General features: G+C 36.2%; 1 protein-coding gene across 14 annotated transcripts in view; it reads left to right on the top strand.

The window, feature by feature from the left end:
- KIAA1328 (KIAA1328 ortholog) overlaps window positions 1-27,843 on the top strand; it is a 365,569-nt gene that overhangs the window by 36,767 nt on the left and 300,959 nt on the right. For all 14 annotated transcript variants that reach the window (XR_009250976.1, XM_058692244.1, XM_058692242.1 and 11 more), the window contains one exon: window positions 11,032-11,147. Coding sequence is in view for 13 of the 14 variants with exons in the window: in XM_058692244.1 (XP_058548227.1) it covers window positions 11,032-11,147 (116 nt within the window). In the remaining variant the exon portion in view is untranslated. The remainder of the gene's footprint in view (window positions 1-11,031; window positions 11,148-27,843) is intronic.

Below are 27,843 nucleotides of genomic sequence, written 5' to 3'. Positions count from 1 at the left end.
AGTTTATCTTTTAACATTAATAAATATTATAGTTCTGTGGGTTATAATTTAATACTGTGGTCATTTATGTTGTTAAAGTTTTTCCATCTTTGAAAATTGGGAGAGCATGTTAGTAAAATAAGAGCATTAAAAAATAAACTGAGGCATACTACATTTTTAAGACTCAGTTTTAGCAAAAATCAATTCAAATCAGGCAGCCTAGAACCAGAAGTATTAGGAACCCTCCACCAATAGGAGCTAGGGGAGAGACTTTTACAGGGAACAGGTGGAAGCAGTCAGGGAAAGTATTTGCCAGGCGTTAAGATAAGCCATTGCCTTATTTGGGAATGGCTAGGTGGCTGTTCCAGATGGATTGTTCTTAGGTTTTGATTTCTTAACCTTGAGGCATTATAGGTGTAAGTGTTGGTTTGCTTACTTAGGCTGGTAAGGCATTAAAGCCACCTCAGTCTAATTGCCTCCTGTTGAATTATTTTAATAGAAGCAAAATGAAATAAATATGTAAGTACATATAAATGATTATGTAGGTAGGTCTAAGTGACTGTAGAGGATGTTGCTCCTAACCTTATAATTATAAAAGGAAAAAAAGAAAAGGCAAGGAAAGAAAGCAAGCAAGGTGAAACCAATGTGAAACAAACTCAGGACATTTCTTGAAACAATCAAAGAGCTCAATTTGCAAAGCAACCATAACCTGAAATCTCAAGAGAGACATGTGCCTACAGGGAAAGATGAAGTGTGAGCACCAGCTTACCTGGGACAGACACAGCTGGCAGTGGGTAAGGACATTTCAGCTGCAGTAGGTAACAAATTGATGGAGAGCAAATGTGGGCAGGAGAGAGTGGGGAGCCCTCTGGAGCAGCAAATATAGATGGAGCTTGAACTGTCTTGCAAACGTTTTCTCCATAAGCCCTACTTGATGAGAGCCCTGATAAAGCATTTCTCTTGGTGTAGGCCTGGGAGAGGGGAACAACGGTTGCTACGGAAAGGACACAAATGTGTCCTAGGTCCTTCTTTTGTATCTCTCCTATGTAGCAAAACCCATAAGGTCGGAAAGGGGGAGTACCATAAACTGTAGTCCTTAGGGCACTGGTAGAAACCACTGAAGCTGGGGGTGGGGGAAAATAACCTCAGGGGATTACAGGGTTACATCTCAGAATTGCAGTTTCAGAACTACAATATAGAGGAGAGAGAGGAACACTTTAAAACCGGCTAACATTCCGATTAGCACAGCTCTAATTAGAATAACGGAGAACTCCACCCCAACCCAGATCCCCACCAACAGGCTAACCAGTGTCTAGTAAAAGTAACAGTTGAATAGTGATGAGAAAGAAACTCACAAAACACAAACCCCCTAGGATGGAAGACACAGAGCCAGGGTACAGCAGACACTGGGAAAAACATCTGGTCCACGTGAAAAGAAGTTATACCTAGGGGAATTTGAAGCCTCTGCTGCTTGGAGGGTAGCCACTGCAACAGTAAACATCAAAACTGCCTAACTTCTGATTAAATGAACAATTCTTGCACTGAAAACCTAACCAAAGGGAAGGTCTGCCCATTTTCAAGTATAGAAATTATTTGCCTCAGTCTTTACTGACCTCTCCAAGATATCCAGATGTCAATAAAATTATGAGCATTTGAAAAGACCAGGGAAAATGTGAAAAGAGGCAAAGCAACAGAAGCAGATGCAGTTGGAATGATCTGATGAGGAATTTAAAATAACTGATTAATGTGTTAAAATCTGTACTATCTATGGCTGCCTAACATTATCACAAAATATTAGCCATTTAAAATACTAGAGATCTTTTTTCTTTTTCTTTTTTTTTTTTTTTCTTAAATAGAGACCCTATTGTTTGAGAGGATTGGCGAGGCCCAGTCTTAATCTTTTCACAGTGCCTTTTGTATGACTCTCTTGCATCAATTTTGATCTTTCTAAGGTCTTAACAAGTTACACCCCTGACTTTATCTCTACAGCTTGTTTTTCCAGGTAGTGTCTTGGATTTGAAATTTATTTTGAATATGTGTCTTACTTTTATCATGTTTGCTATTTGGAAAGGTTGAGAAATCCTGATTCATTTTGGTTTAATATTGTCTTGCCTTGAATTTATCTTTTCTCCTCCCAATTCACCATAAGCACCAGGAAGAAACTAGGCAGCACTTAACACTTGGAAATCTCCTTGGATATTTTTGTGGCCCACTTCATTAGCCCCATTTCCTACTTTCCACATTACTAAAAATGTCAGTACACTCCCTGCTACCATATGCAATGCTTCCCCTTTCTTCAATTTCCAGTAATATCTTTCTGACACTGCTTTTTTCAGTTCCTTACTGGCTGTTGGCCGAAGGCCTCCCTCCATTCCTTGTTTCAAAGGCTTCTCCATGTGGTAGTTTACGACTAGGCAACTGGCTTCTACCAGAGTGAGCAAGAGTAATCAAGACAGAAGTCCCTATCTTTTGTAATCTAATCTCAGAAGTGACATCCAGTCAGTTTTGAGAGTCACTAGGTCCATTCAAGGGGAAGGGATTAAACAAGGATATGAATACCAGGAGATGGGATCACTGGGACCCATTTTACAGGCTAGCTACCATAATAACATTGTGATTTTCCTAAATTTACTTGTGCTAATATATTTTCCATAGATTCCTTAATATTTTCTACATACATACATACATACATACATATTATCTGCACATAAAAATTTACTTCTTTCTTTCTTTGCATTTTACTTTCTTTTCTTACCTTATTGGACTGGCTAAGAGCTCCAGTCAGTATTAAATAGAAGGAGTAATAGCTGACATTCTTGTTTTAAGTACAAGGTTAGGGATAGCGTTCTTTTTTCCATCCTTATAGCTGTAATAACTATAGGTTTTTATAGATGCTCTTTATTAGATTGAAGAAATTCCGTCAGTCCCTAGATTGTAGAGGTTTTTATTGTGAATAGGTTGAATTTTGACAAGTGCTTCCCTGCATTTATAGATGAGCATTTAAGATTTCTCCTTTATTCTCTTAACGTAGTGAATTACATCAATTTTCAACTCTTACAGAAGTCTTGCTTTCCTGGGATAAACTCTACTTGGATGTATTATCTTTCTGGATCTTTGGATTTGCTTTGCTAATAATTGTTTTGGGTTTTTTTTTCAGCTATATTTATTAGATAGATTGGACCCTAATTTTTGTTTTCTATGTCTTTGCCAGATTTTAGTATTAAGATTAGAGCTACTTCATGAAATGAGTATATACTTGAACTAAAAAGAAGTGACTAGTGAGTGGCGGGCCTGGGTAGCTGTTGGTTAAGCTGTCTCTTGATTTCAGCTCAGGTCATGGTCTCATGGTTTGTGAGATAGGCCCCCACTTGGGCTCTGCGCTGACAGTGCAGGGCCTGCTTGGGATTCTCTCTCTCCTTCTCTCTGCCCCTCCCTAGCTCACGTGTGTATGTGCACGCGTGTGTGTATGTGTGTGTGTGTGTGTGTGTGCGAGTGTTCTCTCAAAATAAATGAATAAACATTAAAAAAAAAGAGTAACAAATGACTATTAGAATGCTAACTTTTTTGAGGTGCACATTTAAACATGAATATAAATGATCAGATATCCCACCATTTTAGGCATTATATAATTATACTATCTTTTATGCTTTGTTCCTTGGAAAATGTGTTTTATTCTTAGCGTTTTAAAAACAATATGCAGGGGCGCCTGGGTGGCTCAGTCGGTTAAGCGTCCGACTTCAGCTCAGGTCACGATCTCGCAGTTTGTGAGTTCGAGCCCCGCGTCGGGCTCTGGGCTGATGGCTCAGAGCCTGGAGCCTGCTTCCGATTCTGTGTCTCCCTCTCTCTCTGCCCCTCCCCTGTTCATGCTCTGTCTCTCTCTGTCCCAAAAATAAATAAACGTTAAAAAAAAAAATTAAAAAAAAAAAAAAAAAAAACAATATGCATTTTTATTATTTAGCTGACCCATTTATCACTTGATGTAGACATTTGGGTTGTTTCTATTTTTTGGCTCTTATGAATAATAGCTATAAACATTTGTATAAAAGTTTTATGTGAACATGTGTTTTCATTTCTCTTGGGTGTATTAGGAGCCGAATTGCTGAGTCATATGGTAACTCTATGTTTAACTTTTTGAGGAGCTGCCAGACTACTTTCCAAAGTGGCTGCATCATTTTACATTCCTACCTGCAATCTATGAGGGTTCCAGTTTCTCCACAGCTTTGTCAACATTTGTTATTATCTGTCTTTTCAATTATGTTTTCGTAGTGGTTTTGAAGTGCTGTCTAATTGTTTTGATTTGCATTTACCTAACGGCTAATGATGTTGAACAACTTTTCATGTCCTTTTTGGCTATTTGTGTTTCTTCTTTGAAGCAGTGTCTATTCAGATGCTTTAAATTGGGTTGTCTTTTGGGGTGCCTGGGTGGCTCAGTCAGTTAAGCATCCGACTTCAGCTCAGGTCATGATATCATGGTTCGTGGGTTCGAGCCCTGTGTCAGGCTCTGTGCTGACAGCTCAGAGCCTGGAACCTGCTTTGGATTCTGTGTCTCCGTCTCTCTCTCTGCTCCTCCCCCACTCATGCTCTGTCTCTCTCTGAAAAATAAATAAACATTAAAAATTTTTTTCAAAATAAATTGGGTTGTCGTTTTAGTGTTGAGTTTTTGGAGTTTTTTATATACTGTATTCAAGTCCCTTATCAGATATATTATTTTGAAAATTTTTATCCATTCTGTGCATTGTTTTTCACTTTTTTGATGGGGTCATTTGAAACACAAAAGTTTTTAATTTTGATGAAGTCTGTTTTTCTTTTGTAGATTGTTTTTTGATGTCCTACATATCTTAGAAGTCATTGCCTAATCCAAGATCACAAAGATGTATGCATTTTTTTTCTTCCAGGAGTTCATAGTTTTAGCTCTTACATTTTAGTCTTTGATTCAGGAAGTGTTAATTTTTTTATGTGGCATGAGGTAAGGGCCCAATTTTATTCTTTTGCGTGTGGATAGGAAGTTGTACCAGTGCCATTTGTTGAAAAGACTATTCTTTCTCTTCGATTTTGTTGGTATCCTGGTTGAAAAATCAAGGTACCATATTGAAGGTGAATATTTATTTAGATTCCATTGTTCTCTGCGTCCATCTTCATGCAAGTACTACACTGTCATGATTACTATCGTTTTGTACTAAGTTTTAAAATTGGAAAGTATGGGTTCTCCGTGTTTTTCTCCTTTTTCAGGAATATTTTAGATATTCTGGGTCCCTTTCATTTCCAGATGACTTCTGTAGTTGGGTCAGCTTGTCAATTTTTGCAAGTAAGCCAGCTGAGATTTTGAAAAAGATTGAGTTGAATCTGAAGGTTAATCCTAACAATATTGTCTTCCCGTCATGAACATGGAATGCCTTTCCATTTATTTAGGTCTTTAGTTTATTTTAATAATGTTTTTTAGTTTTCAGTGAACAAGTGTTGAAAAATCCTGCTGAATTTATTCCTTTATACTTGATTTTTCTTGACGCAAATGTAGACGGAATTGTTTCCTTGATTTCTTTTGGGAGTTACTTACTTCTAGTATATAAACATATATTTGATTTTTGTACATTGATCATATATCCTGTAACCCTGCTGAACTCCTTCATTAATTTTTGTAGTGTTTTAGTGGACTTCTTAGATTTTCTATATATAGAAGCATGTCATGTGCAATAGAGATGGTTTTACTACTTTTAGGATATAGATGCTTTTTATTTCTTTTTTCCTAATTAATTTCCCTAGCTATAATCTCTAGTACAACATGAACTGAAGTGGTGAGAGCAGACATCTTTGTCTTATTCGTGATCATAGAGGGAAAGCATTCAGTCTTTTCCAATTAGATATGGTATATTAGATTTGGGCTTTTCATAAATAGTATATTTTTAGGTTGAGGAAGTTCCCTTGTCTTTCTGTTTTTTGAGTATTTTTTAAATCATGAATCATGGTTGGATTTTTTTGAGCACTTTTCCACATCTACTTAGATAATCATGTGGGTTTTGTTTAATGTATTGATATGGTATATTAAATTAATTGATATTTGAGTGTTAAACCAACTTTTAATTCCTGGGATCAATCCCATTTGGCCATGATGTATAATCTTTTTGTTATGTTTCTGGATTCTGTTTGCTAGTATTTTGTTGAGGATTTGTGCATCTATGTTCATTTGATATTACTCTGTTGTTCTCAGAGCCCTTTTGACATAGCTTGGTATGTCTCTGATTTCTTAAAGCACCTGTGTTCCTTCAGACGGTACATTTAAAATAACAGCCAACGTACCTGAGTGGCTCAGTCGGTTAAGTGTCCACTTTCCGCTCAGGCCAGGATCTCATGGTTCATGAGTTCGAGCTCCACATCAAACTCTGCACTGACAGTGCGGAGCCTGCTTTGGATCTTCTATCCTCCTCTCTCTCAACCCCTCCTCACCCACCCCTCTCAAAAGTAAACAAACATTTAAAAATTACTTTAATGAATAAAAAAATAAAATAACAGCCAAATGTTAAAATTTGTAAAGATGGCCTTAAAGTAATTGCACTGAAATATTTTTAATGATGATAGCTTTTTTCCCCACTTTGTGTTTACTTCAGTTTGAAAACAGTGTGTCTCTTTCTGTTTGCCAGATGTCCTATGAAATCTGTTCTTTCCTTCTCTAAAGCTTACCAGGTTGATATACAGAATTTATAAATTAGAACCCACATCCCCAGCTTCCAAACACAAGACATTAAACAGGGCAAGAAATTTATCTGGTTGACCATTCGATGAGCTGTAATTCTCTTTAAAATAGAAGCTTTGCTGCCTTGACCTTGTCTTCCACATTAGTGTAAAAGTACCCATTCCTGGAGAATACGGAAGAACACCAAGGTTATGCAAAACCATAAAATAAATCTTTTACTAAAAAATCAGCTTTTAGAAAATGAAGAATAGATGAGTGTGGGAAAACTTTTTATATTAAAACAGAAAATATTGTTTTATATGGGAAAATACAAAATATGCAGTGATGTTTAAGCTAAAATGTAAGACTTCGAAGAAATTAAGTACTTTTGGCACAATTTTCAGTTCAACCGTGAAGAATATGAAGGATAATGAATATCCTTCATTATCTAAGGATATAAATTATTTTCTATTGATAGATAAGAGTACATTTTGTGGAGGTTTAAAAAAAATTTTTTAATGTTTATTTATTTGTGAGAGAGAGAGACAGAGTGTGAACAGGGGAGGGGCAGAGAGAGAGGGAGAGAGAGGGAGACATAGAAGCCAAAACAGGCTCCAGGCTCTGGCTGTCAGCACAGCCTGATGTGGGGCTGGAACTCAGGAATAGTGAGATCATGACCTGAGCTGAAGTTGGACTCTTAAGCAACTGAGCCGCCCAGGTGCCCCTATTTTGTGGAAGTTTTTAAGGAATACTCTGAGGTGTTAAATGCCAAAAATGGTGATTTCTTCATGAACAGACTGTTGTCCTCCTTGTTAATAATTAACAAACCACACTGGGACTATTCTCTTGTCCAGTTGTAACTTTTTAATCCTATTAGTCAAATATTTCCCTTCCCTATGTTTAGATTCACATTTTCTTAATTAACTTATTGCTATACTCCACATGAGATAAAGGATTAGGTCTTTTTATGTTACTTTGTGGTCTGTGAATGCTTTGATGAAAAATGTAGATCATGATACCAGATATTTTCTTGTATGTATACCTCAAGGGAAATATTATTGAACATAAATTAAACAAGAAGACAGATTTCAGAGTGGGTATCAAATCTGGAGGCTGTTTTATTGGTAATTCCTCTGCATTTAAAGGTTGTATTAATATATGTGCTCATATTAACTAGGCTAATAGGCCACAAAGAAGCCGTACATATCTTTAGATAGGCCTAGAGAAGAAGTGTTGTCCTTTGTGCTTAACACAGCTTAAGTTTATAGTCTTCCAGAGCATAATAATTGCTAAAGAGTAGTCTTATAGCAGCAAACAGAAAAGATTAAAATGAAAAAGCCCTGTTTAAGTAGTATAGCAGCACATTTTATCAAACATACTCCTAAATTTTGAAGAGTGATTTTTCTGCATAGAGTACCTTAAGTTTTGGGGAAAGCTTATTGTGGTCTCTGGCATTATGAGACATATGTATAAGCATTTCTGCCCTTACTGATCCTTAGACTTTTCATGGATCTCCTTCAGATCTGACAAAGGAAGTAAGTAAATGTTGGTAAATAGCTATATGTTCTGACCTGGCAGGCTCTAGAGATAATGTCTTTGTTTAGTTTAATGTTAAGGTAAATTTGGCATTCTACCTTTTTTTTTTTTTTTAAACTGTTTTTATGACTCTGGTACATTACTTGCTGAAAAGACAAATCTTTGGGCTGTTCTTTATATTTGTATGAGTTTTATGAATAGTCTTGAAATGATAGAGAACCATTGTTAGGTTTCTTTTGGGTACCCTGTAACTGGCTAAAGTTACTTTGATTATTTTTTTTTTCTATAGTAGGCTTTGAGTAAATTTTTAATAAGTAAAAAAATAAATATTTGCTTATCTACTTATGAATTTTCCTCTTTAGTCTTAAGATTTTACCGATCTAAATAGGGAGAGATTTTGCTACATATTTTCTCACCTTGACAGTTTTTGTTCTCTCCTTACAATATATAGCATCATTTAATCCATCTTTTTTTCCTTAAGTTTATTTATTTTTTAATCTCTACACCCAGTGTGGGGCTCAAACTCATGATCCTGAGATCAAGAGTTGCATGCTCTTCCAACTGAGCCAGCCAGGTGCCCCTCATCTTTATCTTATGCATAATCCTACAGTTTCATCAGTTCTTATGTTTTGCACTATCCTTATGCCAAATTTTGCATGTTTATACTTTTTAATATTTCTCTTAATCTACTCTCTCTCATCCTATGGCTATAACTTTTGCCTAGATTATAGTATTGTATTCCTTGTACCTTGACCAAATGTTTGAGAACTTCTTTCTTATTCCTTTACAAATGCTCTCCATGTTTATGAAGGACACATACACAATATCAGGATATTTAGAGTATAGCAAAGGAAATAATAGAACTTTAGCTCAAGAGAATTTTAAAAAAAGCCTGATCTAGTCTAGCTTTTTTTCTTTATGAGGAAGAATAATGATGTTCAGAGAAATAAGCACAGTTTTCCAATGTCTCCATGTATACATGATTTTCTACTTTATACCTTGGGAGTTTACCTGATTTGGAACCGTTTTTTGACAAAAATGTTTCAGAAGCTGATTGACAGATTGAAAATTTGGGTGGTAGAAATAGTTAATGGTTCAAATGTTTGACAATTCTAGAAAAACTGAGAGGTGGCGGGATTACTGTGAAAGATAGTGCAAGTGTGCTTGACAGTGACGACATCAAAGGGGAAGGCCCTGGAAAGGGATGGCAACAATGGAGGCAAGTTAACCTGAGACCAGAGGATAAATCGTCATCTTGTGTATATTTGTTTAGTTGTCTGGATTCCTTGTACTTGTAATCAATTTTAGAGATTACCCTTATAGAAGGAAGGGCCTGAATCCCATTCATGGGCCCAATAGTATGCTGAGCATGAATAATAGGAGTTGGGAAAATGATTTTAATGTCATGATGAGGAAGAAGAAATAAACCTATTTTTTTGTACACTACTGTGTGTCGTGCACTTTCACACAAATTATTCAAAGATGAGATGCAATCAACTCAAACATTCAAAATTCTAATTTTCATTCTGTTATCTCATTGATTTCAAGTAGAGCGGGGGTCTAGAAGGAAGTAAATTTAGGAGCTCAAAGGAATCCCTGTGGATCTCACTTACACATATTGCTGTATGATCTTGTAGGATAAATGTTTTGGAGGAGTAAGCACTAGTAGCAGAACTCAGGGCTAACATCTCTGTGCACAGAGTAACATGAAAATTAGGGCTGTCGTTTTAAGATAAGTTTTCACTGCCCCTCCCCCACACCTGCTGTGTGTGTCTCTCTCAAAAATAAATAAACATTTAAAAAAATTTTTTTTAAAAAGGGGGTGGGGGCGGTTCCTGGGTGGCTCAGTCGGTTGAGCATCCAACTTCTGCTCAGGTCATGATCTCAAGGTTTGTGGGTTCGAGCCCTGTGCTCGAGCTCTGTGCTGACAGCTCAAAGCCTGGAGCCCACTTCAGATTCTGTGTCTCTCTCTTTCCCTCTGCCCCTCCCCCACTCCTGCTCTGTCTCTTTCTCTCTCTCAAAAATAAACAAACATTAAAAAAAAAAAAAACTAAGATAAGTTTTAATGTTGTTGCTGATTAATTGGGGTTTTTAAATGATTTCCTCCCTCTGCTCTTAATCAGAAACCATCACCTCTTTCTGGTAGGATTGAGTTGGAATACTTTTCAGTTAAACATTAAGGATACAGATTTTTTTTGGTCAGTTTTTTTTTTTAACACTTTTTAATTCTTTTTGTACTAAGAATAATTGTAATGTAAACCTTTTTTTTAAGTTAATACCCTCTTTTTATTCCAGTCTAGTTATTTATATGCTACTGAGGAATGCAAGGTATCAGTTCCAAGGAAAAGAGTAAAATTGCCTATGTATATTTAATGAAGTGTTTAAGAGATATATAGATTGTTTATTTCATTGACAGGATTTATATAAAAATATTAAAAAGATCCGAATCAAAATAAAGTGATTGTGCCTGTTGTGATAAGAAATGAAACTGTGTTTTAAAAATTGAATATTTTTCTGTCCTGGTTGCAACTGGGAACCTATTTTCTATTTAGGACTTTCCACATTTAAGATACTTCTGATGACTGGGAACATTTTTGATATAAAAATCATGTTCATATTTTATTACAAAGGTATGCACGATTGCCTCATGAAAGGTTAATTTAAAAAAACAAAAAAAGAAGAAAAAGCAAAGAGTATCCCTGAAGATACTGAAGAGTATCCCTGAAGAGTATCCCTGAAGAAATCAGCACACTTCTGGAAGAAATCTAGTTTTGGTAAATGACAGCTATATGCACATATTTTATCTCATCCTCACAGGCATTTTCTTTCCATTTTTGTATTTCTTTCAGAGTAAGTGAAGAAAAGGAAGTGACAGAAGAACGACTCCGAGCTGAGCAGGAATCATTTGAGAAGAAGATCAGGCAGTTGGAGGAACAGAATGAACTGATCATCAAAGAAAGGGAAGATATCCTTTTTGAAAGTCCTCTTTTTTAATGTGCAGAGAGTTTGACTGTTTCATGAAGAAAACGTAAAACTCCAGAGAAATAATTGTTCTAATTTATAACAGGGAATAAATCTGCATGGGCTGCCATTTTTAGGCAATCAAAATGACACTTAACAGCATGTGCTGTTGCTTCCTTTGTGCTTGATACGGCCACCCAGCTGTTCTGCTGCTGCTGTTACACTGCGGAGCACAGATTTGTCAACTAAAAAAGACAATAAGATGTTTGGGCTTTAAAATGTAGTGTTGGAACTTGCCTAAATTTTGTTCCACTACTGCAGTTGAGCCTGAAACCTCTTTGTGTTTGGTATTCTTCCCAGCTAAAGCTTTGGCAGCCCTAAGGAATTCTACTCTGAAATCATAAAAATAATAAATAATGATAAAAAAATCCATTGTAATTTGTAGGTGTTATAATTGATAGGTGTTTACACTACAGCATAACATCACCAAAATTCTCATGGAGGAGAAGACTATCAGGTCTAGAACTAGAGAGGTGTGTGTGTGTGTGTGTGTGTGTGTGTGTGTGTGTGTGTAATATAAATACTGCATTATTTGTAAGATAGTAAAATAACTTTCAACTTAAGAATTGTACTTTAGGGAATATGTGAGTTAAAATAAGCATATTTCTGAAGTTTCTTTTGACTGGGTGGAATTACTTATCTTTAGGTGTTTTTGCAGTGGCGTTGATATATAAGAGAAGTGACTGTCCCTAAAACTAGGCTGATGGATCAGCCAGCTAACCTAGTATATGACTACTTGAAGGGACCAGTGTCCTTCCTGTCAATACCATCAGTAACTTGATCATTAATAATTATTTCAAAGACTCTTCAAGTGTCAAAATAATCATATATGGACAGTAACTATACCCTTGTGAATACCACGGAAATAGAAGTGTGAAGATAAATTAATTCACTGGGGGAAAAGCATAAAAATGTAACTGTAAAAGCTGAGTTCTTAACTTCTGTTTTCTAACAGTGGGAATACATCATTAGAAATTAATCAGAATTTTCAGATTTGATTTGCTGAGTAGAGCATTTTTAAGTTTATTTCCCCACAATCTAGTGGTATACTTTTTCCAGTTATTTATTTTCTGTTTCTTTAGCATTTGCATAATCATCTTGGCTTTTGTCTTTTCTTTGCCTTCATTGACTTTATTGTACCTAGGCTGTCAACTCAGGCTCGACCCTCTTTTGTGATTTTCCTCCTGCTACTTTTCTCTCCCTGGTTAAAGTTAGTGCCATTTGGTCAGAATTTATAACAAACTGTGCTCAGCCACTTTGAGTCCTTCACTTCTTGCAAGGAGTAGTGACTCAGGACTTCCAAGAAAAGGTAGATTAGGAATATTTTCATTTGTAACAAAAATTCACTTTACAGGGTCTATTTTTTCCCATGTAACCACTCTGGAGATAAGTGGCTTCTGGCATTGTTTCAGTGGCTTAAAGTTTTCAGCACTGGATCTCTACAGTTCTCTTAGCTTCTTCTAATGGTTGCAGAATGTCAGCCTGCAGAATGTTTGCTCTAATTCCAGATATCAAAGTTGCTCTAAGGCAGGGAGAAAGTGAGGAGGAAGGAATTCTGGCAGTTGTGACTCCAGCTCCTTTTTTAAAAAAATGTAAAATCTTTCTCAGGGTACTGCCCCTGGTGCCCCCTCACCTCCCCTCCCTCCTGCCCCCACCGCCGGCAGTCTTTCATGAGATATTTATTGTCCTGAACTTTAATATATGGCCATGCTAAGCTGCGAGAAGGGCTGAGAAAGTAAGCATTTAACCTGTCCAGTTTATAGAGTGAAAGGCAGCAAGGGAGAAGGGGAATTGGGCATGAAGTCAGCCTTCAACTCTATCTGGTAACAGAATAAGGGAAACAGAAACCACTTTATATGTAGTAGGGGGGAGATGATGATGCCTTGGCCTTCCTGGAACAACAACAACAACAAAATCAGTATTGTGTCCAGTGGAATTGGGGTGAGTTGGGGAAATAAGGTGAGAAAGGGAATCAAGGTGAGAAGGTTTGAAAGCCTGACCTCAGTTAGGGCCTCATTTATCTGGTAATATGCTTAACCAAAATGTGTGGCTTTCTGAAAAGTAAAATCTAATTTTGGTGGACTATTATATTTTAGCACTCTTTGGATCAAGATTAATGAATTTAGTGCTTAAGTCTAAACTCAGCATGGCTCTGAGTGGTTTTTTTTTCGTTAGCCTAAGTAGTAAGATACCTCAGGTGATTGTAGTAGCACAATTTGTCCTATTTTTCCCATGACTTAGCTCAGGGGTCAGTTAACTACTGCCATGGGCCAAATCCAGTAGGTGCCAGCTAAATCCAGCCCCGCCCATTCATTTATGTATTATGTATGGCTGCTCTTACGGCTCCAGCTGCAAGCTGGGTGGGTGCAACGAAGACCCTGTGGCCCACATAGCCTAAAATATTTATTTCTGGTTCTCTGCAGAAAAGCTTGCTGGGGCACCTGGGTAGCTCAATCGGTTGAGTGTCTGACTCTTGACTTCAGCTCAGGTCATGATCTTGCGGTTGCTGAGTTTGAGCCCAGGGTCAGTGCAGAGACTGCTAGGAATTCTCTTTCTCTCCCTCTTTCTCTGCCCTGCCCCTGCTCACTCTCTTTCTCTCAAAATAAATAAATAAACTTAAAAAAAAATTTTGCTGACCTCTGATCTGTCTGATAACCTAAAAAGGAAAGGAAAAGGCATGTAAATAAGTCCAAGACTTAGACGGATGTCATAGTTGGATCTATAAAAAGGATTTGACTTGAGCATTTATTATTATTGTGAATGAAGATTGGAGCAAATGTTAGACCATTATCAAAAATCAAAATGGTTTAGTTAATATAATTGGTTTAAGATTTTTTGAATCACCAAAAGATAAGGTGGTATTTGTAGAAGTTGTCAAAGAAGGGAGAAAGGAAGACATGATTGTTTTGTTTTGTTTTGTTTTAATACAAAATGATGGAAGAATTACAGGAAACATCATATACATGGTAATTCAGTATGAAAAGTTGAGATAATTTAAGCCCTTGAAAGTTTTGACCTTCATATATCCTGAGGTTTTATGTTATTTACTAATACTTTTTGTTTTTAAAATTTTTTTATTTTTTATTTTTTATAATTTACATCCAAATTAGTTAGCATTTGGTGCAACAATGATTTCAGGAGTAGATTCCTTAGTGCCCCTTACCCATTTAGCTCCTCCCCCCTCCCACAGCCCCTCCAGTAACCCTCAGTTTGTTCTCCATATTTATGAGTCTCTTCTGTTTTGTCCCCCTCCCTGGTTTTATATTATTTTTGTTTCCCTTCCCTTATGTTCATCTGTTTTGTGTCTTAAAGTCCTCATATGAGTGAAGTCATATGATTTTTGTCTTTCTCTGACTGACTAACTTGGGAAGATATGATTTAAAAACAGCAACACCCATGGTTTTTATTCCAAGTAGATTGCTCAGGTGCCAAATCTCCTTTACTAGCATAAACCTGTCAAAGGTTAATATGGACAATTTTACAGTACATAAAACCCTATGAAACTTAGAAACATAAAACAAGGTTATAACTTAAAACAATATAATTTTAAATACAGATACATTACCTATCATACATGAATGATTCAGACTCTTTCATATACATGAAATCATATAATTTTAGATCATTTTGCAGTCTGTTTCTGTGTTAGGAACTATATGAATTCTTATTTTTGGAATTTTAAAATGTGTTCTACTAAATTTATAGGTTTTTTGTCTTAAAAGTTCTAATAACTTGATTTATGGCTTTATATGAACACAGACCCTTAGTGAAAAAAAGAAAAGATATTTTACATGTTTGCATTTGGACCAGGCTTTTGAAGGATTTGCTCTTATGGTAAATAGAGAATTTATTACTAAAACATAAAAATTTTTGTAATTTTTAGTCTTTGAACAAAGCTTATTTCCTGAGAACTTATCTGTGTAAATGAATATGCCATTTACAAAGTCAAGCAGCCTGATGAACCTAGTAGATTTCTGCCTCACTAAATGGGTATGAAGGGAGAGATAAATCTGAAATTTAGAGAGAAATATGTCCAGTAGGAATAGTTCTGACGCATGTTAACACGTAATAGTACAAGACATAGAGAATGTAGGCATTAGAAAAGTTGATTAATATCTGAGCTAATTATATTTTCAGAACATATGTCTCAGGTCAGGATGATATCAAAAACTTACAGAAGGAAAGTCAGATCTGATGTTTGCTGTTTTAACTGGTGTAGTGAGGGAAGTGATAGAGAAGAAAGCACAGTGGCTTTAGAGACAAAATCCTGCTTTAGTGTTGGTTAGCTGTCTGACCTTGGGAAAGCTACTGAACTCAGTTCTGAGTCTCTGTTTCCTTCTATAATATGTGGATAGCTAATAATGCCTTCTCATTTCTTTGTCCTTCTTCACTGGGGTTCCGACGGCTTTCATCAGGTTATGCAAGTGTCTAGGCTGTTTCGAGGCCTATTAGCAGAGTGACAGTGATTTGTTCTCTCCTTTAGCCTGACATAGAGCTCAAATCCACAAACCACGAGATCTCGACCTGAGTCGCAGTTGGATGCCCAACCGACTGAGCCACCCAGGCGCCCTGTAGGAAAAAAGATTTTTAAATAACTAACCTTAACTTTTTTGAGGAATGTTTTAGAATGAGCCAAGGGTCTTAGCATGTGTGTGCTGAAAATAGATTGGAGAAAATTCATAAGAATTTTATCTAATTATTTAAAAAGAAATCGCTGGTTTGAATAATGGTAATACTTGAGAGGTATTCAAAGCTTCCTATTTAATTATACATCTCCGCTACAGGAGCCAGACTAGCATGATCTGCCACGGTGATCTGTTGGATTTTGCCAAGGATAGGAACCGTACTGTAGGAAGCTCTATCCTAGATCTGGGTGCAGTGCTATTGGGTGGGTAGGGAGGGTAGGGAAGGATAGTAGAAAGAAGTTTCATGAGAAAGGAAATACGTTTCAAAAGAAAGATAAGTTTCTCCTTTCTAATTGACTTTTCTGGCCCATTATAAGAGAAGACAGAAGATGCTCTAGTCTTAGAAATGGTTTTGGGAGGATAAAAATTCTAACCTTAAAATGAGGATTATAGCAGAGGAGGGGGTGCTTTGGTGTTTGGTAGTGTCATATACAAATACAGCTAAAGTACATTGCCATACACCTTATCAGCTCTGATGAATCTTGGCCTTTCTGTTTTCAATAAATTGTGGGTTTTTGTTTTTCATGTTTCCAAATTGAATTCTCTGATGACAGAATATATTCTGTGTACTTGGATAAAGTCAGTGTAACAATTCCTAGACAGTATTATTTTACTAATCTAATAATTATCTCTAATACTGTGGAAGTTGTGCTTCTTGAGGCCATTTTATTTTCTCTCTGATGCTGTATAAAGTTAACAGGTTTTGGGCCATTATTATTGTATATTGCCCTGGAATGTCATTAAAATCATGATAACAGATTAAATAACTCTTTCTATTTGTATTATAGAAAAATAAGCATGCTTAAGGAAAGAACTGATTATTACTAGCATTGTTGTTGCCTAAACTGCTCTTAAAGATTATTTTGTTCTCTTAAAAATACTTGGATATTAATGTAGACTACAGAGAGGAATTGAGGATAAATGTTTACAGAATGTTGAAAAATTATAAAACTTTATCCATATATTTAAATTTCATTCCAGTAAGCCTTTAGGTGTTAAGCTACTCTGTGGTAGTGAGTTGTATTTATACTTTACTTGTCTGGAACTCATCCAAGAATAAAAATAATAAGTACTCCTCACCTGCTGTGGTCCCCTTTGTATGCACTTCTCTTGTATGAGCTGTCATGTGGATAATAATAAACTCATTATCTGGTGTCTAGTTTATAAGTCCAGTGCAGATTAAAAGCAGAAAATTAGAAGTAAGGTTTGGAGCTACAGTGAGAATCTTTAAGCTGACAGGGGACTCCACGGGAAAACTATTAAAAACCACCTAAGAACTGAAAATGCGTATCAGTCCAGAACTCTTTCCACCTCGATATATCGCAAGGCCTTCATAAATTAAGTGCAGGGCAGTAGTTAACATTCATAGTGATGATCCTGAGGCATCGAAACAATAACATTAAATTACTTTTATCCCCTGTTACTTTTTAGTACTTCTAGTACTTCTTTTAGTAAGACCTCTAACTTTTATATATTGGTTTCCTATTTACAGAGCACTTTCTTGTATACTTTTTAATCTTCACAATAACACAGTTAGGTGAGGCAGATACTCTTATTCTCATTTTACAGGTAAAGATACTGGTCTGGAGAGGTAATTGAAACAGCCCATTGCAGTTATGAGTGAAATCTTTTGACATCCCGTGGCTTTCCCTTACACCAAATCATTTCTGCAGCAATGAATGATAACAATATCAATAAGCCTTGCCTTTCTAGCCTGCTTTGCAGTTAAAGCACAGTTTTACAAAAATTTGTAATACATTTTACAGTGCTTTGCTCTTCAAAGTTGGTTAAATTTTTTTTTTGTTTTGTTTTTTGGTACTTAACCTAAAATTATCCAGAAATGCAGACATGTAGAATGTTCCTGAGATTTTCTTGTGTCTTGGTTTTTCTGTTCAGTCACCAAGCCTTTATCATTTCCTTCTGAAATTCTGAGCCCATTGTTTTTTGCTGTTGTTTTGAACGCTTCACTGCGTGCTTCCTCCATTACTCTATAGTATCCTTTCATCTCTGTCTCTGTTCTCCAGCCCTTTACCTAACTTCATCCCATCATTGCTGCTGGGCTAGTCTTTCTTAAGGACTATTTTTATTACATCACTTGCCTTCAAATCCCTTTCCATGGCTTCTTAATGGCCCAAAGTATCAAATGCACGCTCTTAATTTTAACGTTTAAACACTCAGTTACTGATATCACATAATATATGTGACCTTCATTTTTATGACTCCCTTCCTTGTGTGGTCCATACATATTAGGAAAGCCTCATTGGGTTTTTTTTTTTCTTTATTTCAGTTATTTCTATTTCTGTGTCATTGTTCCTTTTACTCAGATTCTTCTTCAATAACTCTTTAAGACATTTTTCTCTGACAATTTTTTAATAGTATTTGGCTTTTAGGATTCTTTACCTGTACTAACTGCCCTAACTTGTGTGTCTTATCCTTCTTTGAGCAACTGTGGTGTTCTTGCAGTGCTACTGGATTTTGAATAAGAAAGCTTACATCAGAGTCTTGGATCAGCTGCTTTATACCTTTGTGTCTTTATACAAGTCATTGAATGCAGGAGCATTTCAATGGCATTTTATGGGAATCAGGCACTTTACAATGACTTTAAGTCTAAGACTTAAGTCTGAGTAGGGGTGAGAAAGTGAAAGTTGTGAATAAAAGGAGTTGTTGTCCAGCCAAAGGGGTATCTAAATTTGAAGGAATGTTTTTTAGTTTGTTTTAAGGCTGGAAGAGAACTTTGAGCATATTTATGTGTCAAAACAAATGTGCCAGCAAACGATTAGACCTGCTTTCCATCTTATAGTACCTTTTCTGATTTTTAGTTCTGTGAAAATGAAACAAATCTTAAATTCTGATAAGTTTATCCAGTTGCTAAATTTACATGCTTTGCGGTATTGAGATATGAGATTGTGCTTTTCAGTCTCTTTGCCCTCTATTCTGGGTTTAGCAAGGTTCATTTGTTTATGTATGTATATATTTTAGTATTAGCTGTGGACAGAATTGTGTCCCTCCAACATTCATATATGTAAGTCCTAACCCCATCAATGGGACTGTGTCTGGAGATGGGGTTTTTAGGAGGTAATTAAAGTTAAATGAGGTCATACGGGTCAGGCCTAATCCAATAGGACTATGGCCTTATAAGAAGAGGAGGAGAGATCTCTCTTTCTCTCTGGCCCCCTCACCCCCCACCCTGCACCTTATGAGGATACAGCAAGAAGGTGGCCAAGAAGAGAGCTATCACCAAAAACCAAACCCTGCAGGGCCTTATTGGACTTGCCAGGCTCTCAAACTGTGAGAAAGTAAAGCTCTATTGTTTAAGCCACTTAGTTTGTGATATTTTGTCATTCCAGCCTAAGCAGATTTAGACAGTATTTAACATGTACTTAGTTCTTTGGTAATTTTATTCTTTATTCTATAAAGTATAAGGTGAAAAGGCCTTTCAGTGTATCTGTACAAGAGTAGTGTTTCTAAACATTATTATGTTTTCAGATATCATTCTCTAATCATTCTCCCTTATTTTTATTCCCCTGGTTGGGCGTTAATGCACTTTGAAAAATAATTTTTAAAATATTATTTTGTATTATTTTTTAATGATATTTGCTTTTAGGGATTTCTTTACCTTATTATTGTCTGAGATCCTTTTAGTATCTGTAGTGTACCAATTTTATAATGAAACAAAAGCTTTACTTTCCCAGTTTGATTTTGATAGTGTTTTTATTTCCTTGGCATGTTGAAGGCTCCAGATGTGGAGCCTTAGGACCCTGGAGAGCAACTGCTTTGTTGCTTTATAGTGAGTAACACTATGATTCAAACAAGTGTGTACTGGGGCTTGAAAGCTGCCCTTGAGACTAAGGGATTCATTTGTTTTTGATGCCCACAGGTCAATAAGCTCAGCGGACTGAAATACAATATACATATATATACACGTATATATACATATATATACATATATGTATATATATGTGTATTTACATCTCTTTAATTAAACAAGTTTTTTCGGTGATAGTTCTGCACTGGATGAATAGTACTAAATCTAGCATCATTTAAAATTACTTTGGGAAGTTTCAGTAGTTCTTGAATGAAGAATAGACTTTCAGTAAATCAATCTCATAATTATTATTATTTGGGAGAGTTCATTATTTTGTTTAGTCTTTTACATTACTGATCTTTGAAGGGCTATTCTGACATAATCTCTTCAGCTAGATCCATTTGCCATACTACAGTTAGTAATTGCCTTAGACTTGAAGAATGTAATGAATGACTTTATTATTAAGGAGTAGCAAATGTGTCTTAGCGTTCTTTAGTGTGGCCTTCATTTATGAATGCTTAAATGATTCAGATGGAAATATCCTCACTTCAGTTAGAGACTTATACAGTAACATTTCCTTTTTTATTTTGATAGTTATGCCTAAGATTCTGCATTTCCAGCTCTAAGTTTTCAGAAGTAATAGCAGTAATTATTGTATAATCATGTAATGATCAGAAGTTAACTGAGTATCTGAAATAGATCTCCCTATAGATAAGATGGTGAGGATTGATGCTTTCTCTCAATTTTATTATCTTTTGCTAATACAGAAATACCAATCTGTTGATCTATTTTTTTGAATCCTCAGGCTTGTGAAGAGCACAGCCAAATGGAGAAATAGTTCTTTGTGTCCAGTCTTAATTAGTCCTCGAATTTCTAAATAAATGTAGCCTAGAAAATCCAAATATCTAAAGATAATATTTGTTGTGTTCCTGTTGATTAGGGTTTTTTTTTTTTTAATTACTTTTTTTTTTTTTTTTTTTTACTTTAGAGAGAGCATGCTTCAGTGGAGGGGAGGGGAAGGGAGGGAGGCAGGGGGAGGGAGGGAGGGAGGGAGGGAGAGAGAGAGAGAGAGAGAGAGAGAGAGAGAGAGAATCTTAAGCAGGCTCCTTGCTCAGCACAGAGCTGGACACGGGGCTCAATCCCACAACCCTGGGATCATGACCTGCCAAAATCAAGAGTCAGATGCTCTACAGAGTGAACCACCCAGGTGCCCCATGTTGGTCAGTTTTTCAAATAGTTTTTATGATATGTGTATTTTATTTTGGGGCCATAGCCTATAAAACCTTTTTCCGTACAAAAACTGATAAACACAGGAAAAGTGGCCAGAGGAAAAGGAGAAAATAAGAGCTGAAACAAACAGAAAAGGTTAGACATAGTAATTGCCCTAGAGAAAATTTGCGATAGAGACAGTTTGACAATAGAGAAAAGAACCTATGGCTATGGTGACAGAATAGCTATTAGTCTAATGCAGGGAAAAGTTGCCAAATAGCCACCTCTGTCTCACCTTAATAACTCCAAGGCATCAGTGTTAAAAGCACAAGAACTAGTTAAGCAGTCTATAGAGGCAAAGGAAATAAGAGGAAGTTTCCGTATGATGGTGAGTGTAATCATTGGGTGATAGCACAGCATATTCTTCATATGGTACTATATAGTAATTTGAGATAGCTGAGAAGTGCTTTATGCTCCTATGGCAGCTTTTTTTTCTTAAAAAATATCATATGAAAAGTCCTTTTTGTAAACTCTCAGTTAATTAGAGACCAGAAGTCTCAAATATGACTTATCTCAATGTGTGTATCAGGAACACTGTAGTATTTTGGAAAGAGCACTAGAATCCTACAACTTGAAATCTTGACTTAATTTTGCCTTAAAGTAGTTGTTTGGCCTTGGATAAACCTCTGCAAGTCTTAATTTCATCAGATATAACATGTGAATAATATCTGAACTATTTACCACATGAAGTGATCATATTTTAGCAAATTGTTTTTCAAAAATTTTTTTTCAAAACTATAAATGTTCTATAAAAATATAAGGTCTACAAAAATATTTCCTTGCCCTGAAAAAGTTTACAACATAAATGGATATAAAGCCATGGTTGACACATCTTTCAAATACTATCTTTTATTTCAGATATTATTTTCTATTTGAAGATTTTTTTTTTCTTTTCAGAGTCCATATTCAAACTTCTGTTGCCCAGAGAGTAACTAGGTTTCTAATTTTTGAAGAGACGATATATATTTTGAAGCAAAATGTTTTTGGCTATATGAGGGAATATCCTTTAAAAATTTTAAAGCACTTTTAAGAAAGCTTATTGCCAAGAGAAATCAGGTAGGAATTGCTAAGGAATCTCCAAGGCATAGGAGAGATCTCAAGGAAAAGAAATCAGAAGCAAAGCTGAAAAGGCTAGGACTGGATGGAGCGTAGTTAAGGGTGTTTTATGAATCTGGGTCAGTATTAAGCTTTTTTGTCTATAACAGAAAATGCCAGGGGCGCCTGGGTGGCTCAGTCAGTTAAGTGTCCAACTTCTGCTCAGATCATGATCTTGCAGTTGGTGGGTTCAAGCCCTGTGTTGGGCTGTGTGCTGACAGCTCAGAGCTTGGAGCCTGCTTCAGATTCTCTGTCTCCCTCTCTCTCTAACCCTTCCCTGCTTGTGCTCTCTGTTTCTCTGTCTCTCAAAGATAAATAAACCTTAAAAAAATTTAAAATGCCAGGGGCTCTTGGGTGGCTCATTCGGTTAAGCATCATGATCTCATGGTTTGTGAGTTTGAGCCCTGCGTTGGGCTCTGTGCTGACAGCTATGAGCCTGGAGCCTCCTTCAGATTCTGTGTGTGTGTCTCTCTCAGTCCCTCCCCCGCTCACGTTCTGTCTCTCTCAAAAAGATGAATAAACATTTTTTAAAAAATTCAAAGTAAGGTAATCAAAACAAGATATGTATTTGTTTATTTTTCATGTAAAAGAACATCTGAGTTTGGGCAATTTTAGACAGGTACGACAACTCCATACGTTTTAGGGAGCCACGCTTGTTAACTTGATGTTCTAAGTTCAGCTCTCATGTAGGCATTCTAGTCAGCATGAAGGAGTCCGCTAGTTTTGAAAAGTTTGTACTCAATTTAGTTTTAGTTTTAATTTTCAGTTGTTGGAGTTAGAAATACAATTGCTTTTTGTATATCGATTTTGTATCCTTTGACCTTGTTAAATTGTCACTTGTTCATTTTAATAGTTGTTTTACAGATTCCTTAGGGTTTTTTTATTCAAACAATGTGCCATCTGCAAATAAAAACAATTTTAGTTCTTTCTAATCTTTATGCCTTTTATTCTTTTTCTTGCTTTATAGCAGTACCTCTGGTTAGGTATTTAATAGAAGTGATGACCAAGAACATTCTTGCTTTGTTTTATATCTTAGGGGGAAATATATATTTCATCCTTAAGATTGATATTAGCTATAGATTTTTAATAAATGCCTTTTACCACAAGGAATAATTTTTGTTTTCTTCCTAGTTTGCTAAGAGGTTGTTTTTTGTCTTTTTTTAGTCGTGAATGGGCATTGATTATTCATAGCACTTGAACAGTCTTACATATTTATTTTCTATTTCCCTTATGGGACATCATTTCTGTCTTGTGCACTATTTTTATTTTTTTATTTGAGAGAGGCACATGAGTGGGAGAGAGGGTCAGAGGGAGAGAGAGAGAGAGAGAGAGAGAGAGAGAAAATATCTTAAGCAGGCTCCATGCTTAGTGTGGAGCCCAGCATGGGACTCAATCCCATGACCCTGGGATCATGACCAGAGCCAAAATCGAGAGTCAGACACTCAACCAGCTGAGGCACCCAGGCGCCCCTGTCTTGTACACTATTGTACACTGAGAATCTAGTACAATACCTGGTACTCAGTATGTACTCAAAAAATAATGGTTACATGAATGAGTTGTTATTCCTGAGTTACTGGATCAGACTCTTGAGAGAAAACTTCTACTTCATTGCTGGAGCAGCACAGTCATAGTGCTCTACCACCACCTAGTGACACTGTATCTAAATTGTAGTAAAAGCTTCTTAGGAGATGAATAAACATGTGAGAGCCGAAACCACAAACGCTTGGACTGATGTGACTCTTACACTGTTGAAATAAACATATACTCACTGTATATACCAAGACTGTGTCTGAGAGTTAGCAAATCTTTTCACATTTAGGAGGTACCAAAGTGTTTTATGTTTTTCTGGATGCTAGAAAAGGACGAAGGATCACTCTAATTACATATGTTAAAGAAATAGAATAAATTGTGAAAGTTGACGCAAGTAGAGTGAGAGCAAAGGCATTTCCGAATTTGTATTCCTGCCCTGTCAGCATTTACTTGCCGTTAGGTGCTAGCTAAACTTGAATTTTAAACTACAAGGCTTTTCCAGTTTCTTAATTTCTTGTACTAAATATTTAATATATCGCCAGAAAGTCCATCTTGTGGCCAAAAAGGAAATTTTAGGTTTGTTCTTAAAAATCCAATACCTTAGTTCCACAGAATTCACTGAGGCATAAATGTCGAACTGATTTATCTGCTTCATCAGAGAGCATCTTGGAATGAAACCATCTGTCCACTCTACTGGTATGACTACCCCTGTGTATTTTCATCTCTTAACCTCCCTTTAAAAAAATGGACCAGGTGCCACAATTTAAGTATTAAAAATTTTCTTATTGATGTTTAATGATCAGTCTTTTAAAACATTGATATTTTTACATACAGGTTAGCTCTTCTTATCAAAATACCCTAGGGTGGTGATGTTGGGAGTACTGTTTCAGTAATAAAGATTATAGTGTGGATAAGTTCCCCACAAGGCCCCATGATGGTAATACCCCTAGATTTTGTCTTTAAAGAAAACTGCTGAGAGGCAATAATTTTTTTTTTGTATGTGTCCCATTTTCATTAATGCATGGTAATTGATGGAGTTGCAGTGACTTGTAGCAGTAATGAGTTCTAAACATAATAATGCACTCTTTTCTAATAAGTGAGCACTGCTGGGGTTTAAAAGCATACTAAATCAGTTGCTTTAGTATGAATTTATTAGTTTTTTTCAGCATTAGCTTTAATAGTAGTTATTTACATAAGCGTACATCCCATTAACCGCCATCAGGGCTGGAAAACATGCTGAACTGTTCATATTTTCATATAATTATTGAACATAATGGTTTCATTTGCATTTCTAAACAGTGATGTTTCTGTCAGCCTTGGAAATAGTGTCTTTACGCAGTCCCTATTTCACATCCACTTATTTGACATCGTTAAATTTTATGCTAATGTGCTTCCCTAGAATATCATCAGTAGGACAGATGCTTGTGCTTTAATATACAAATCAGGGATGCTTTTCCATCCCCCAAATGGTGAAGGAAATTTTTAAAAAATCTGCACTTTTAGATATAGAGTCTGTCTCCATATAAATAGGTTTACGAAATAAAACTTTCAGGATTAAATGTTATAATCTGGTTTTCTCTTCAAAATGTGTCGTTCATTACAAATAGCTATCTACCTGACTAGGGTTAGTTTTGTTGTCTTGACTGAGGAGATGATTCTTAGTAAAGATCTTGTTGCTTATGAATATTTAGAATTCTGCTTCTGCAGTGTTGATCTTGAGATGCACGTTTTTCGGTGCCTTTGAATTTTATCAGACCACAGTGTTAGCTCTGAAAGTATTCTCTACAATTTTGTTCCTTTAGTTTCTTAACTTGGATCATAATACCAATGGTGGAAACTGTTACGTTAATGCTCTTGGGTATCTAAGCTTTTTGTATGCATTTAGGAAATGTCCAGTGTGAGAAAAAATGAGTCACTTGATGGGGAAGAGTACAGGATGGGAGGCCAAGAGCATGTCATTGAGGTAACAGAACTAATAGGGAAGGATAGGTTTTATGGAAAAAAACAAAAATAAAAAAACCTTGCCTTTTGGACTATGTGTACTGTCGGCTTTTGTTTCTGCAGCATTTGTGGATGGTTTTGTGAATGTTGTCAATCAGATGGCTGGAAAATTTGAAATCATCAATAAAGCAAAGAATTGTTTTGGGAGTTGACTCAGGTCTTTTTGGTGCCCACTACGAAGGTACCGCCACTTTTTGGTCTTTTGGAGCCCCTTTTTTTCTTGTGTTCTGACAGCTCGCAGCAGCCATTTGCTGTGGACTCTTAGTGGACCTGCTATGCCAGAGCTGACTTTGCAAAGTTCAAAATGCAAGTCTGGCAATCTGGCAAGATAGGGTATAGAAGCAGCTTTAAGAGTATTCTTGCCCCAAATTACTTGCTAAAAATATATTAGAACTGATATAACATAAAACTGATACAGCATAAAAGGATTTTTTGCATAGAAATGTTATTTGGCTTAACAGGTCAAGAGGCAACTGAAATTTTTGCAAAGACTTCTGTTCTTTGGGGGATTGCCAGGGAAGAAATATGGTAAGGATTGTGAAGAAACTACAACAGAGGGGAAGTTTCATAGCCATTCATTTTTACCCCAACTTCTTCATGAATTTTCTATACCATCTCTTAAATAGTCTGAGATTAGTACTTCTCACCGTGATGGGATCTTGTGAACTATTGTATTGAAAACGTTGGCCATACCCTTCTATCCAGGGGAAATGTAGCCTTCATTGTTGCCAGATGGATGTATGTGAAAATTTGTTTAAAATGCTGAAAATTTAGCCTCACTTATTATAAGCAAGGCAATAGTTTCAGCTATTCATAAAACTATTTGTGATTACATTCTTCAGTGACAGATTTTTTTGGTTGGGTGCAGTTTGCCATAAAACTAGAAATACATTCCCTGTTGCCAAAACATACCATTTATCTTTTCCTCTTTGTCCCCATTTCTTTCTTTTCTGGAAAGAGGTTTAATGTTGAGATGAAAATTTCATCTGCCTTTTCAGTTTTAAAGTGCCATAATATTTAATCTGACAACTAGTAGAACTTCTACTACCTTCAAGGCAGCAAAAGAAGTGTGTTTTAAGTGCCTTGTGATTGGTTTCCAACCCCTACTTAGAGGATAAAATAATTCTAAATTTTGGTTTTGGGCAGGTTTTTGGTAGGTTTCTTGTAAAGTTAAAAATTTGAGAAAATTCGGGTATCTTCCATAAAGTGCCAAGTGGTTGGGAAGACATTATATGTTTGTTTATACTTATTTTCTCCTTTGTGGCTGGGGAACACCATTCCCACCTCTCTTTTAGAGATGATGAAAGTGCTTAGAAATAACCCCCAAGCATGTGAGACACCTGAGCACCACCTGTCCTGCAAAGCTGCAGGGACTCTCGGGCATTCACTGCGGGACACCTGTTCAAAGAAACTTTAATTTAGGGTATTTGATTTCTCACTACATAGATTTTCTGTATTTTTTCATCATTAGCTAGGACAGCACTTTTAGAATTTTCTAGCCTCTGGATATAGGTACAAATATGTATCTGTTAATCTTTCCTCAACTCTATGACTAGTGCTAGCATTTGAGGAACTAGGGAGAGCCAAGGGAATAGTTGGTAATTAATGCCTTATTCAATTACAGATGTCTACCTTATTTTTTCCTGGTTTTAAAAACAGTACATGTGCTTTATAAAACATTTTGGAAGATTCAGAATATTGCTTCCTCCTTGAAACCATCAGTATACATCCCATTTGTCTCTTCGCAGGTCACCATTTCCTCATGGCTTGAGGAGCGACCTGGATGCAAGTAGGTCTAATTTGACATCACCATCACCACGAACGCTAGCATTTTCAGCTCTCTTGCCTTTAATTTTGTATCAATTAGTTATACTCTTTAAAAGTGAAAATATTAAACATCTCTTTTAGACACAACAGAAAAGTAGCCAGAAGATGTTGAATGGCATCTATTTATAGTAATAACTTGCCAGTTTGGTTGTGTAATGGTATTTGAGAAAGTTCTCTGCTCAGTTTTGTGATTATGCTTAGGTCTTTCCAGTGAGGAAGGGGAGAGAGGACTCAAAAGAAATAGAAATCTGGAATTTATGTGATTTTAGATGAAATGTTGGGAAAATAAAATTTTCATGGAGCTCATTTAGTGCTTAGAACACCTCTGCTTTGCTAAGCCAGGTAGTTAGTTAGATAGCCCTGGGATGTGTGTAAATGACCGACCTCTCAAAACTTCAAGTTCCATCTCTGAAAAATTAAAAATTAAG

This window comes from Neofelis nebulosa, chromosome 11 (assembly GCF_028018385.1).
Source record: "Neofelis nebulosa isolate mNeoNeb1 chromosome 11, mNeoNeb1.pri, whole genome shotgun sequence".
Taxonomy (NCBI): domain Eukaryota; kingdom Metazoa; phylum Chordata; class Mammalia; order Carnivora; family Felidae; genus Neofelis; species Neofelis nebulosa.
The sequence above is the reverse complement of the archived record's forward strand: the minus strand, read 5'-3'. Positions and strand labels throughout refer to the sequence as shown.